The sequence below is a fragment of the Capra hircus genome, chromosome 10, assembly GCF_001704415.2.
Source record: "Capra hircus breed San Clemente chromosome 10, ASM170441v1, whole genome shotgun sequence".
Taxonomy (NCBI): Eukaryota; Metazoa; Chordata; class Mammalia; order Artiodactyla; family Bovidae; genus Capra; species Capra hircus.
In genome coordinates this window covers 34,024,160-34,037,398 of record NC_030817.1, presented here as the reverse complement: position 1 = coordinate 34,037,398, position 13,239 = coordinate 34,024,160, and the positions used below count along the sequence as shown (strand labels likewise).

Genomic DNA, 13,239 nt, shown 5'->3' with positions numbered 1-13,239 from the left:
ATTCACATTTTCTCTGAGGTACTACAGTTTGTCATTTCTTGCTTAAAAAATTGATCTACGTTAAGACATACTAGTAAGGTGGCTAAGAAATCATTAGGGTATCTGGCAGGGAGGGAAAAGTAAGGAGGGGTTTTGATTGTTAGGCTCTCTATATTCAATTTCAGAGCAGTATTAATGAAAGTCACAAAAAGTTTACATACCAATCATTCATATCTTAGTCATTCACATTTAGCACCCTACCAATGAAAAAAAAAAGTTTGTTAATTCCCTCTCTGATCCAAGAAAAACATTTTTGGGGGAGGAGTGGCTGAATGTGGACTTCTCATTCACAAATAGTGGTATAAAATTAAACGGGACCCAATGTTGTGCTAGAACCATTTTAATATAATTATACATATCTGCCAAATCAGAAGAAAGGTTTATGCATATATAACTTTTCCAGTTAACATCTGCAAGCATAAACAACGATGATCTCAGCTTATAAATTCATCAGGGTCAGAGCAATTGACCAATGTCTCTTTACTGCTAGGTTTACCAACAGTAAATTACATGATGAATTAGTGTCCTTTTGTTTCTCTTCTCTTACTCTCCTTGTCCAGAGACATTTTGTTGTAAAGTTTCAGTGCAGCTCACCTCCAGTCAAAGGTAATCTTTTTAGATAAGTACTCAGTTGCTCTGAATTTATTTATAATTATAACCTATTTAATCACAGAAGAACCCCTGCAGAGGTGGAGTTCAAGGTTGCATACAATAACAGGAGATCACAGTTTTGAAGTCTAGCACAGATTAAAAACCACAGATGTACCATTTATATAAGACACACACTGATTGTCTCTTAAACTACATATTGACTCCTTATGAACATTATTTTTTTAAATAAAGTAGTGCATCTAGGACAATCAGTCGCACAATTCACACAGCCCTGAAAAGTTTTTCAGTGCCAACTACCAGTTGGTCATGAAACGTGAGTGAGCTTGAGACACTGTCCATTCCTAAGATTCAACCAAGGACTGGCTAAAACATTGGAATACCTCTGCTTAAGAAGGCTATGTCCTTCCCTCCTTCCCCTCACAATTTAGTTCTGCTCATTTATTTTTGGTGGTATTTGGTTGCACATGGCTAGAATGCTTTCGATCACTTTGTGAATCAGGAAAACCAATGATCTAAAACTATAACAGGATCTTAAGTATTAAGTAGATTGGTTTGTCCATTTCAGGTAGCTGGTTGGTAGGCCTCTCTAACGCCTTTCATTTTCCTTCTATGCCTCCCAGGACATTGATCAGAAGATGAGTCTGAACATCATACCATCTAACTCTTTTAACCAATGCCTGGCTAAAACTGGAATGTCCAGCCCAGTATACTTAAAGATCACCCACAAAAAGAGGTTCTACAGGTCTTCACAAAACCTGGAATTTCCACGAAGATGTCTGATCTTTATAATCCAAGCAGTCAGCATTGAAGTTAAGCTTCCAGGAGGCAGTTTGGTCCTTATAATCCAAGCAATCAGTGGTTGAGTTAAAACCCAAACTTGAAGCTCCATATCCCTGGGTGGAAAGAGAAGCTGGGGACTGATTGAGATGGCTGGTGACTGCATTGGTACCCATGGGACTGAGTGTGGTCCCTGGTCCAGGAAGCTGGTGATGCATAGGGGTCAAATAAGATCCACAGTCCATGCCCCCAAAGTAGGAAGTTGAGCCAGCATATCCTTGACTATAACCTGAAGCCTGAGTATAGGTCATGGGATAGGACCTCTGCATGCAGGAAGAGGAGGTGGACAGGGGATCTGACAGTGGGGAGATGGAAGCTGGGCTCCAGATAGACACAGGAGCACTGCTGCTGGAAATGGCTGGGACTGAGGTGCTAGAGGGGGGAGTGAATTGGCCACTTGTTCCACTCTCTGAACTCGCTTCCCGGGCAGGAGATGTCTTCTTTTTGGCAGGTCTCACTTTGTTTTGACCTCCGTTCTGCTGTTGCTGCTGCTGTTGGCGGCACTTAGCTCTTCGATTCTTAAACCATACCTTGAAAGGGAAAGACACTTCTTTAACATGGTTTCAGTAATTCCTTAAGGAAAAGAGTGGCTCCCAGATTATAAATCTGTCCTAGATGGACAGATGAGCTAAGCGGACAATCTCTCCTGCCAGTGAAAACTCTCATATATGCTCCTGGAATTATAAGAAAATCAAGGAGGCTCTATTTAAAAGCACTTGACCCTGATTTACTCCTAGCTCAAAACAGTAACATTTAAGATAATCACTCAAATCATACAGCTAAAAACTCTCCCCCTCACTTTCCTATCTCTTCTTTCCCTTCAAATACACACATAATCGTAGACCCAGCTGCATTTTGGAACACTCTCACAATGGAATAGAATGTATTTGTCTTTTGGATGAGAACATAGGAGAAATGAGATAAAACAATTCTTTTGTTACATGCCAACAAGAACAGCCTAAATTCAAACACTTTATGGTCCATCTTCCAGGTAGCAACCGCTAATATGAAGGCTGGATCCATCACTTTACTTTTTGTCTCTCCTAGAAAGATTCATACAAGAAAGCTCTCAGGAGAAATGACCCTGTTGAGGAAGGTCTGAAAGCCACTATTTGCCAAAACCTTCCTTATGGTAAGTGGAGTGAATTGTATGTACTCTGTTTTGAACTCAGAACCAAACTTCTCTTCTAGCCTCAAGTCTGAGACTGAGACTTTTCCTTCAGGGTAGTGCCACTCCACACATAGATTGTTTCCTGTGTCCTGTTCATTGGCTTCTCACCGCTGTGCAATTTTCAAAATTCTCTTTACCAGCCTTTTTCGTGTTCTGCAATGAAGGAGCTGTGTTTGGTGTGCAAGGGGGAAAGTTTATCAGGGAAACTATGGGCATTTTCTGGGCAAAAGTTTTTAGTTGTCTTCTTGAGTGAGCTGTCCATATTGGCGTCTTAACTGTGAGAATAATGCCATAATGCTGAGCACAAACCACCAGCCATTCAGAGCCATTTATTTTCTTTCAGTGAAAACTTTAGTTCAAGCCTCACAGGTGCTAAAACTTCTATCCTACTTTGAAAAAGTCTCTTTTTGATCTGCTGTTCATGGTGATATGGCCTAGCTGAAGAGTAGTCCCAAGTGTGTGGTTTAAGTGCTCAACATTCATCCCAGAGAAATCTACATGGGACTTGCATTCCAGGAAAGTTGGGAGCTCATTTTCCTCTCCAGCTTAAGGTCAAGTTAAGGGGGAGAAAGGGGAGAAGGTAGTTATCACAGGGATATCATGTTGATATTTTATCTGCAGAATGGCTAAGACCTAGCAAATTCTGTTCAACCCATAAGAAGTCAAAGAAAACACTCATATTGTGTAATTTCTTCTACCACCAAACTGACATGTGACCTTGAGCAGGCCATTTATTCTACTTCTTCATTGTAAAAATATTGGAACTATCCAGGAGCTAAACTTCTTTTACCCCTAAAAGTAGATGAGAATTGGGGTTGGGGGTGGGGTGGATTTCCAATAGAGGAAGGGAAGTTTTAAAATACTGTGTGACTCTCCTTGACTCCAAGGGTTCTAGGACTAGGCTTTATCATCACAGCTAAATCACCCATCTTACCTTGCAGCTTAGGCTGGAAGACCCTTGGTTATAGGATTGGGTGGGGGTGGAGGGACAAAAAGGAGTAGGAGGAGGGGACCTTAAGAGACAAGTTCACTGCCTTCAGATGGAGCAGGTTAGTTTCAAACCTTCCTTTGCTCGTTTCCTGGAGACCTGGAACTCTCCTGGGTCCTCCACACACACAGTACTGGGGGTGGGGTGAGGTGGGCGGGTGTCACGGTCAGGAAAGACGGTTCTGTCTACATCTGTCCTACCTGTACCCTGGACTCAGGCAAGTTGATTTTCAGCGCCACCTCCTCCCGCATGAAGATGTCTGGGTATCGGGTCTTAGCAAACAATGCTTCCAGCACATCTAGCTGCGCTCGGGTGAACGTCGTCCTCTCCCGCCGCTGTTTCCGAGGGGTGGCTGCGGGACAAGAAGCCCAGGGCCCTTTAGGGTGGGGGAGCAGTTTCTCAGTCATAGGGGTCTCTGTGGGTGTCCGACTCTCCCCACCCCCACACCTCAGCACTCCCCAGGTCCTCTGCATCCGCTTAGCCGGGACGCTACCCATGTTCTCCCCACCCCCTCCCCGTCCTCGGCTCCTCCGGCAGACGCGGCCCCTTCCAGGGGAGACCCCACTCCCCCTGACGTCGGAGATCGCTCCAGTCAGAGCGTTCCTTCGAAAGCAAACAAAAAGAAAAAAATGAAATAAAAGACAAAAAACAAGAACCCTCCAAAATCAACCCCTAAACCACAACACAAAAACTCCATTCTCCCAAGTCAAAGGATCCCCGAGGACCGGCAGCTCAAACTGATGAGGTCTTTGTTCCTCCATCTTTAAAATGGGGGCACATTTCACTCTATACTTCTCCTTCTACCACGACTTTACAAAACAGATCTGATCGGAAAGGAAAACACTCACACCCCGGATAAATCACACCTCTAGGGATTAGAGATGAAGGGCCTGGAGGTCAGAGGAGATGCCGCAGGTCTCGCGGGGAGAATTTATGAGGACCTCGACTTCGCCAAGAGGGCACTTCCGAGGAACTGGGCTCCGAGGTACGGGCTGGGGCGTCTCGCCCAAATGACAAGGGCAGTAGCCTTCTTTGCCCCAGTCCAATGTGTGTCCCCATTCACTCCAATTAAAAAGATAGGATTTTCTAAAAACGTTGTAGATCCATGTACACCCTTCTAATCCACCAACAAATGCCCTGTGGCTTTGAGTTGCTGCTTGGGAGAAAAACCCAGCGGGGACCTCTCCTGGAGCTGGGGCGGGGGCGACGCGACCCTCTACCCGCGTGCTCCGGAGGAAAGGGTGTTATAACCCCGCGAAGCGGCCGTGAGGAAGGAGAGGGCAAGAGTGCCGCGGGGCTCACTTACCCGGGTAGCCCACCGAGGGGTGCAGCAAGTCCATGCCCGAAGTGGTCAGACTCAGCCCATTGACTGCATAAGGCGGTTGCTTAAGATAAGACATCATGCTAAGGTTGTTTGGAGGCGCAAAGTCGGCCCAAATCCGGGGGACCCAGCCGGAAGGTCTCGCTTCGCCCGGGTTGGACAGATTCAGAGTCCTTGGTGGGTGGGTTTGGAGTGGTGGAACTAAGGCAAAGTAAACAAACAAACAGAGGTGCTGGTTTACCGCTTCGTAGGATGCAGCTCTTTCACGTTCCACCACTGACTTAAAAAAGAGCCCGAGGTACACAAGGCAGAGGTTTATAAAGGACTTGCAGAGCAACAACCCCCGCCCCCCCCCACGCCCCTCCCCAGCTGCCCTGGAACTAGAGGAGATGGAGAGAGACCAGATAAACCTGTCTTCCCCACCCCCGCCCCAGCCAAAACTTAAAAAAAAAAAGACCCGAAGAAAGCAATTACAATCTGCCCCCCGCCCCCCAACAAAACCCCACGCCTCCAAATGCTCACATTGCATTCCTATCCCTACATTTGCATAGGACTCCTTGGCTGGCACTAGCTAATTGTCTCAAACAAAACTTGATTGGGGCCATTTGCAGAGACAAAGAACTCTTTGGCTAAATAAATAATGCTGATAACAAAGGCCATTGGTGAGAAACAAAGAAACAATTCAAGAAATCTACCTCTCCCCAGACTGTTGCCTTTCCAAGGCAGATTTTAATTATCTTAGCTTTTTACCACTTTCAACTGCTGCGAACCTAAAATGTCAGTGCATTTAACATCTAAAATACCAACTTGCTCAACAGCAAACTTGAGAAAACTACTCAACCACTATTATTCCACATTTGAAGTCATTTCCAGTAATCATTTTCACCTAATTAGTAGTCTGGGTAATTAGATTTCGAGGTAAGTAACAGATTTATTAGGGTTTTGGAGAACCTTGATTATATGTGTCTAAAGAACTCAAGCTAAACAAACAAGTATTTAACTTTTAATGGACACCCATCAAATATTTAAAGGTGGTGCAAAGAAAGTCTTCCAGTTTGGCACAGGGTTTGCAAGAAACTCTGAAGTAAAGTTAGAATCCCACCAATCAGATAATGACAGGCTCCCGTATTTGCAAATAGAAAGGGTGCGCATTTGTAGTGCAAGCCGCTCCCATGTTGATTTTGATGTGTGGAGTCTGCTGATCCCGCAGGAGGCAAATTTTCCGACATTTGGGCTTTCAGCAGCTACAGCAGAGTTTCCTGTTAACTCTAGCTCCTTTTTGCACATTCTAGTTTTGCAGAAAGTACATACACAAACACCAAAGTTGTGAAACTAATAGAATTTCTCCCTACCTTTTAAGTTTCCTAAAATCCCATAAGAGAAAGAGCTCAGAGAGGGCAAAGGAAGAAAAAGAAAAGTTATTTACTTTATTCAGATGAGTTTTTTCTCACTCCCCCAAGCAAAGGGATTCAAAAATGAGTGTTTATAGGCTGGCTGTTTGCAATTTTGACTTCTATTTTCCCAAAAGGTGGTACTTCTGCATGGAACTCTACTTTTCGACTTTGACATTATGAGAGATTGCTTCAAAATGGCGGATATAAGATTAGGAGAAGTTCTTTTAGAGTTCCTACTGAGTTTTAAGGACTCTGGGTTTTCATATTTACATTGCTTAAGAGATCAAGACACAAAACTCCATAAATGGAACTTGGTTACTGCAACTTCTTGCTGATTTCAGTTCATAGCACAAAGCTCATTCTTTTCCATCTTTCAGTTCAGTTCAGTCGCTCAGTTCTGACTCTTAGCTGTAACTTAATGTAATTTTATAAATGCCCTTGTAGGAGTTTGTGTTATCTCACCAGTAAAACTAACTCAGAAGCTCCTGGGGGGGCGGGGGGGAGACATTTTATCTTTTCTTCTCAAGACACGGTTATTTGGAGGCTGTGAAAATATTATTGCTTTAAAATACAGTCATGTATTGGTTTTAATAGCCTCTAAGCTGGAATTCTGTCTTGTTTAATGCAATCTTACTATGTTGGAAAGTCCTGAACTACTATGGAAACAACTAAAATTATATCGGATATGCACATGAGGAATATGGAAGAGTTCTCCATGTAGAGCTCTCACCCAATTAAAAATGCCTGACACATCATACATGAAAGTAGCACATTCCAGCATAAAAAGCAGTTACAAACAGAAAGCACCAGGACAGAGATCCTTCTCGGAGCTCCTTTGATCTACCATCGAGAAACGACCAAAAATCTTGGCATAAGACTGTTTTCGACTTTACTACGGGATACATATTTAAAAGAAAAAGGACCAAAACAAAAACTACGACGTGTTCTCGACAGCCAGCCTAGGTACGCGCTCTCCAAAGAAGAGGCCTCGGACCCTTCCATCTAACTTTCAAAGCCCTGCCAGGACGCCTTTCTCCCTTCCTCTCTAAGCAGAGCCGGGAAGGGGAAAAAGAAATCCCTTTTCAAAAATACAAACCTCAAAACAACTGCTCAGGAGGTGGCCCCTGGAGAACTCCTACCTATAGAAGGAGCGGGCGGCGGCCGCGCGGCGAGTCCCCGTAGCCGCTCGGCGCCCACACCTCCGGGCGCGAGTGACTCGGTCCGGCGGCGTCCTTGCCCCGCAGTCCCGCAGCCTCGGAGCCCGAGGTCCTCCCGCTCCACTGCCCGCCCCGGGCCGCACCGCCTTATATCTAACGGTCAATTCGTGCAATCTGTCGCTCCCCCTCCCACCTCCCCCCTCTGCTTTTTTTTTTTTTTTTCATCTTCCAAGGAGCCCATCTACCAGTTGCTGTGTCCTCGCTCAATAATAATTACCTCGTCCGAGAATTAATTATAATAAATGTTTTCTTGATAAACTAACGAGATAATCCGAAGGGCACACGTCCCTTAATTACAGGCCGCCGGGCTCAGCTCTGCTTCTCGTCCGGGCTGATTAATTTTCTGCATGATGGAAAGGAAACAAAACTACGCGGACTGGCGACCGGCCTGCGGCTCGGAAGACGACCAAGAGGAAGAGGAGAGAGAAAGAAGAGGGGATTTGCGGGCAGCGCGGAAAACAGCCGGCGCGGGCCTCCCTCCGGCGAACTGGAGTGAAAGTTTCTGGCCTCAGGGAATCGAACGACGCTGCCACCCGCACGGGAGAGGGGAAGAAAAGTGCCAAAAGTGTTGGCCTTGACTATTAATCATAGCGAGGAGAAAGCCCTGGTGTGAGCTCTGAGAGCACAAGTCTGGGTGTCTACCTGCCTTTGGCGGGGGAGGAGTTTCCTCTTCACCTCCTCTCTTTTGCTAATAACTTTGGAGAAGGGAAGAGTCCCGAGGTGGGCAGGAGAAACCCTGACCGCGAAGCTCTGAGATGGAGGGAGAATTTCCAGGAGTGACCTCCCCGCACCTCTCCAAGCAATCCACCACTTCACGGGCAACGCAGCTCGGCCTTCGGCCCCCACACCCCACTTCGGTCTGCAAAGGAGGAAGAAGCCGACTGGGAGGAATTCTGACTGGGGTTTGGGTTTCAAAAATTGTATCCTGAAACCAGACTATGATCTCGAGTCACTTGAACGCCTCAACACGAAGTCTTCTTAGGAATTTGCGGCGCGACTCGCCGCCGAGGCTGGGTGCTGGCTGAGGCCTTCTGTTGGTTCTCCCCGGGCAGACCGAGATTGGAGGCTGGGCTTCTGCGCCTGGCTTGTCCCGGAGCGACCCGGCCCGCGACGCCCGGGGGTCCCCGAGCCTGGGAGAGGAGCGCGCAGCAGGCCCGGCCGCTGGCCCCGTCCGAGAACTACCGAGTGGCAGCCTTCCCATCCGAAGGACTGCAGTCCTCGGCTCTGCTCGGCCTCCGGCGGAGCAGGGGCCACTCGCCGCCACTTCTGCCCGCCCCAGGTGCGCGAGGAGGGCTGCGCGGGGCGGGCTCGGAACCGACCCCGGCAGTCACGTTGTAAAACGACTCTGGCGCACTCGCTGGGTCTAGGACCACAACACACAACAGCCATGGGGGATTATGGCACTGCCGGGTGTTTTCTTTTACTCCCCGGAGGTGGGGAAAATGGTGATCTAAAAAGAAAAAGGAGATTTGGAGGCCCTCTGGAAGAGGCTGAAAACCTTAGTGAGCTTCTCTTGGCTGGGGTAGAGGGGGCTGGAAAAAGTGAGCGGCGAGCGCGGGGCGGACGAGATGCCGGCGCTCCCTGCCTGCTCGGTTATCCTCTCGGGTTTCCTCTAACGTTCATATGGGGCAGGCAGGGGCTCGAAGGGCGCCCACCGGTGCCCGCCGACCCGCGGGCGAGCCAGGCTTTGGGCACGCGGGCCCTGGGAAGCGCCCAAATTATCATCATCACCACCATCCGTCCATCCATCTATCCATTCATCTAGCTACATCTGCGTCTTTTTGTCTCGGACTCTTAAAACGTCCTTGTGATCAATCCAAATGACCGCAAACAAATCTGATGGCCAAAACGCAAAGATCGCAGGGAGAAACCCAGAATGGGCGTTGACATAAAACCACAAACAACACCCCTCCAAAACACCCCACATCAGATTCGCAGGGTTTCCACGACGTTTTGCTAAAGCACCGACCGCAGGAGCGCGCTCCCTCCCTACCTCCCACTCTCGTCCTTATCCCCAGATAATAAATTTTTCGCAGTGATCCTTACTGCACCTCAGAATTTTGCAAAGGGAAGAAAATACATCAGCCTTTAGAAAACTCCACGTTCTCAAAGGTGCACCAGTGGGTCTGTTAGAGGTACTGGGGTGGTGGTAGACAGAGGGACACACAGATATGGATATAGACAGACAGACAAGACAGACACTTACCTTACAGCCACATGGGGGGTTAGAGGAAAAAAATCAAATTATCCTTCAAAATTCCAAATAGCCAGCTATCCTAAAAGAAATCAAGAGTATTGAGTTAGATATCTTGTAATCTTCATCGTTCCATAAAAAGTCAAACAACGAAAAATATTTTTCTAAAGAAAAGAAAACGAGGAAAGTCGTTCAAGTTCGAGACGCGCGTGGGCCCCTCTGCGATACATACAAAGTAGACTTGAGGAGGGCTTCTCTAGCGATTTTTATTTTTAATAACGGTGGAGGCTGAGTTGGAGCTGAGGTCGGTTCCGCTCTCAGGGAGATTTGCTGAGAAAGCGCCTCTCTGGCAACTTTTTGACGCAAACTCTCCAACCAATGGCAGGGAGAGAATGATTGACACATCTAAGCCAGAGGGAAAATAATAAAAACACACAACAGGGGGAGGAAAACAGGCCGCTGCTGCACGGGGGGACGAGCAGGCAACAAATCCAGGCCTCCGACATTACCAGAATGTTCTTGAAAGACACTGGGCTCTGCCTAAAATATACATTACGGCTGGAGCATGTGAACTTATTGTATAATTAAAATGATGGACAGCGAGGCCTCTCTTTTTCTTCTCCTGTTCTTCCTTCCCTCCCTCCCACGCCTCCCCTTTTTTTGTTTTTGCTTTTGTTTTAAGGAAAGGGAGAAAGGAAACCCATACACCCAAAGATGGGAAGATAAAAAATAAAATTTAAGTCAAGGATGGAGGAGACTGTGGGTAGGGGATAGCTGGTTATCACATTCCACGATAGCAATAAGTGTGTAGAACAGACGCAGAAAGCTACTGAGACTGAAGGTTAAAAACACCACTATGTGGTCTCAAACAGGGTCAGCCCAGGCCGAGGGGATCGGGAAGGGTAGAGAAAGGAGGCCTGAGGGTAGGCGTGGGCGTGTAAGCAAGAGAGATGCAGATACCCAAGTCCACGAACAAACTAGTTTTAAAAAGTCAGTGTCTTTCTCACTCTTTTTGTCCCTATAAGCATCTCTCGGCCCCTGAAGCAAAAGCCCCGGGCTCCTGGTTTTCCCGCAGGGTTTTTAGAGTTTTAAGAAGCCCAAGGCAGCCTACAAAGAACACGAATCCCTGAATCTAACCCCAGGGCAGGTTGGGGAGGTAGCAAGAGCCAGGTCAGGACTCGAGGGTGTGAGAATGGGGTAGGCAGTATACCCGGGGAGGGAGCAAACGTGGGAGGCCCGTGCTGGAAACAACCAAGAGATTCTGTATTAAAACAACCGCCACTCCAACGCTAGCCGTGGCGGGGCCTGGACCAAACTGAGCCCGCGCGGCCCAAGCCGTGTACTGGAAGCCCCGAGGGTAGAGAGTTTCTGGACCCGGGGATCGAACGGGAGAGAGCGAACCTCAGCCCAACTTTTCCGCCTGGCACAGAGAGCGGGGCCCGACCGCTGGCAAACAGATCTGAGTCCCCAGAAAAGCAGAAACTGATTGGGCGGGGTGGGGTGGGGTGGGGGGGTCCAAGTGGACCGGCTGAGGATACGTGAATAGCCGGGTGGGGTGGGGGTGGAGAGCAGAAAACAGTCCTGCCTTACAAATCCCAAAGCCGGAAAAGAAATATAAAATCTCTTCCTAAACACCCTCCCCCCTCCAACCACGCCACCAAAGCAAGTGGGCCCAAAGAAACGGCTCGCTGCTTTTAATTTGGGGACCTATGTTAATGAAGTTGGTAATTAATTCGTCGCTTTGTTGTCGGTTCTTATACTGTATGTGTAATCAAATGTGGACGTCCTTGGGATTTACAGCAATTAACGAATTACGGGAGTGCGCACGAGGCAGCCGGCGCTCGGCAGCCCGGCTGGGCTCCGGCTCGGGCTCGGCCCGGGGCTGGACACTCGGCGGCCGCGGCCGGGCTGGCAGGTGTCTCTAGAGCTTTGGGCCCCGGGTCCCCCACGAGCCCTCGAGCGGCCCGGGGTCTGTCCATCTCCTGGGCCCTCCGCGAGCGCTCCAGTCCGAAGAGACCCGGTGACTGTCGCGTTCCCAGGAGTCGAGACTCTCAGGGGGCCCGGGCTGGGGGGAGGGTGAGTACGGACCTTTTTTCTCACCCCGCCCCCACTGTGCTAAAATGCCTGACCACTGCCCGGAGCCTGTGATTGAGGGTGGGGGAAACGCCCCAGGCGGTCTGGCGGGTGCGGCGTAGGTTGGGAACCCTAGACCAGGGTCACCTTGCTTTCGATGAGGGAAGGGCAAAGCCACCCCAATCCCCTGAAGCAGAGTCTCCTACCTACCCCTAGAGAAGAACAGGGTTTTCCCCAGTTTGATCACAATGAGGTTTAAAGCATCAAAGAACGAAAAAGAAAAATGGACGTTGTGGTTCTGGCGGAGGGAAAGGGCCGGGAGGGAGGCCTTGGGGGCAGCGGGGGCGGGGTGGGGTGGAGAAATATCAGAACGCGCGCTTGTGATCTCCACAAAGTGAGTGAAAATTTTTAGATTGAGAGATCTCTCTGCAGTGGGATCCCGAGCCGTGGGAAAAAACCCTTCCGGCCCGACGTCTTCTCTGATGGCGGGGGCAGCCGAATCTCCCGGAAAATCCCCGGGTTCTGGGCGATAGGGGCAGATTTCGGTGCCTCGGGGGCGTGGAAGGGCTTTTCCCTTTCCAGCGGCCTGGAGCAGACAGCTCCCGCTTCTCCTTTGCCCTCTCGTCTAATAACTTCGCAGAAATGCGCGGCCAATAAACCACGAGTTGGAAATGGACAGTGTTAAATAAACAAGGGTCTCTTTAAAATTCTCATCCACTTCAGATGTCTAAAGTAAGATTGTGATGATTTTGTCACGGTTTGGTAAATTTACCCCTTTAAGAGGCTTTCATAAATCCCAGAACACACCTTCAGCCAGATTTGAATATAGATTTAGGTTTTAAAACCCAGAAGCTGGAAACACCGCTTTATCAAAGAGAATTTCCCTTTAGCTTAGCAATGTGCTGAAGCTCTTAAAAGATTGGATCTGAGAGAGAGAGAGAGAGAGAGAGAGAGAGAGAGAGACAGAGAGGAGAAAGAGAACTAGACAGAGAGAGGCAGACAGGGGGGGAAAAAGACTTTCTTTTTCTTTCTAGAGGAATTCTGCCCAGACTCTGCAGCAGTTGGAGCAAGCAAGGTTTCTCCTGTGTGCTTCCTGGAAAAGTTGCAAAATTGCTCTTCACCTGTAAGAACATGCTTTTTATCTTCCAGTTTCTTCTTGTCAGTTCGGAAGTTGCAGACAGCCGGGCTCAGGTACAGTCCCCACAAAACCTACTCTAGGTCAGGACAAAAGCCACTAGCTTTGGGGGGGTGGGGGGCGGCTGGGCTGTTGTAGGGAAAACCTTAGACACTTGGTGGGAGAAAAGACTCCTTGGATGAAAAGTCTAACTCGATTTTCTGTAAGTCCTTGAGCTTCCAATGTACTTACTACATGGTCGTTTTATTTTCTCTATTC

General features: G+C 48.3%; 1 protein-coding gene across 1 annotated transcript; it reads right to left on the bottom strand.

Annotated features, from left to right (window-relative positions):
* OTX2 (orthodenticle homeobox 2) lies at window positions 364-10,102 on the bottom strand. Its single transcript, XM_018054101.1, has 4 exons — window positions 9,786-10,102; window positions 4,954-5,169; window positions 3,848-3,999; window positions 364-2,018 (listed from the first exon to the last, which is right to left on the bottom strand). Exons 2-4 carry the CDS (start codon window positions 5,048-5,050, stop codon window positions 1,398-1,400), a joined length of 870 nt encoding a protein of 289 aa, XP_017909590.1. The 5' UTR covers window positions 5,051-5,169; window positions 9,786-10,102; the 3' UTR covers window positions 364-1,397.

Coding starts and splice junctions, on each gene's coding strand:
- OTX2 (XM_018054101.1), bottom strand. CDS start 5,050: ATGATGTCTTATCTTAAGCAACCGCCTTATGCAGTCAATGGGCTGAGT. Junction 4,000..4,953: donor CCCCTCGGTGGGCTACCCGG/GTAAGTGAGCCC, acceptor CTTGTCCCGCAG/CCACCCCTCGGAAACAGCGG. Junction 2,019..3,847: donor TGCCTGAGTCCAGGGTACAG/GTAGGACAGATG, acceptor TTCCCTTTCAAG/GTATGGTTTAAGAATCGAAG.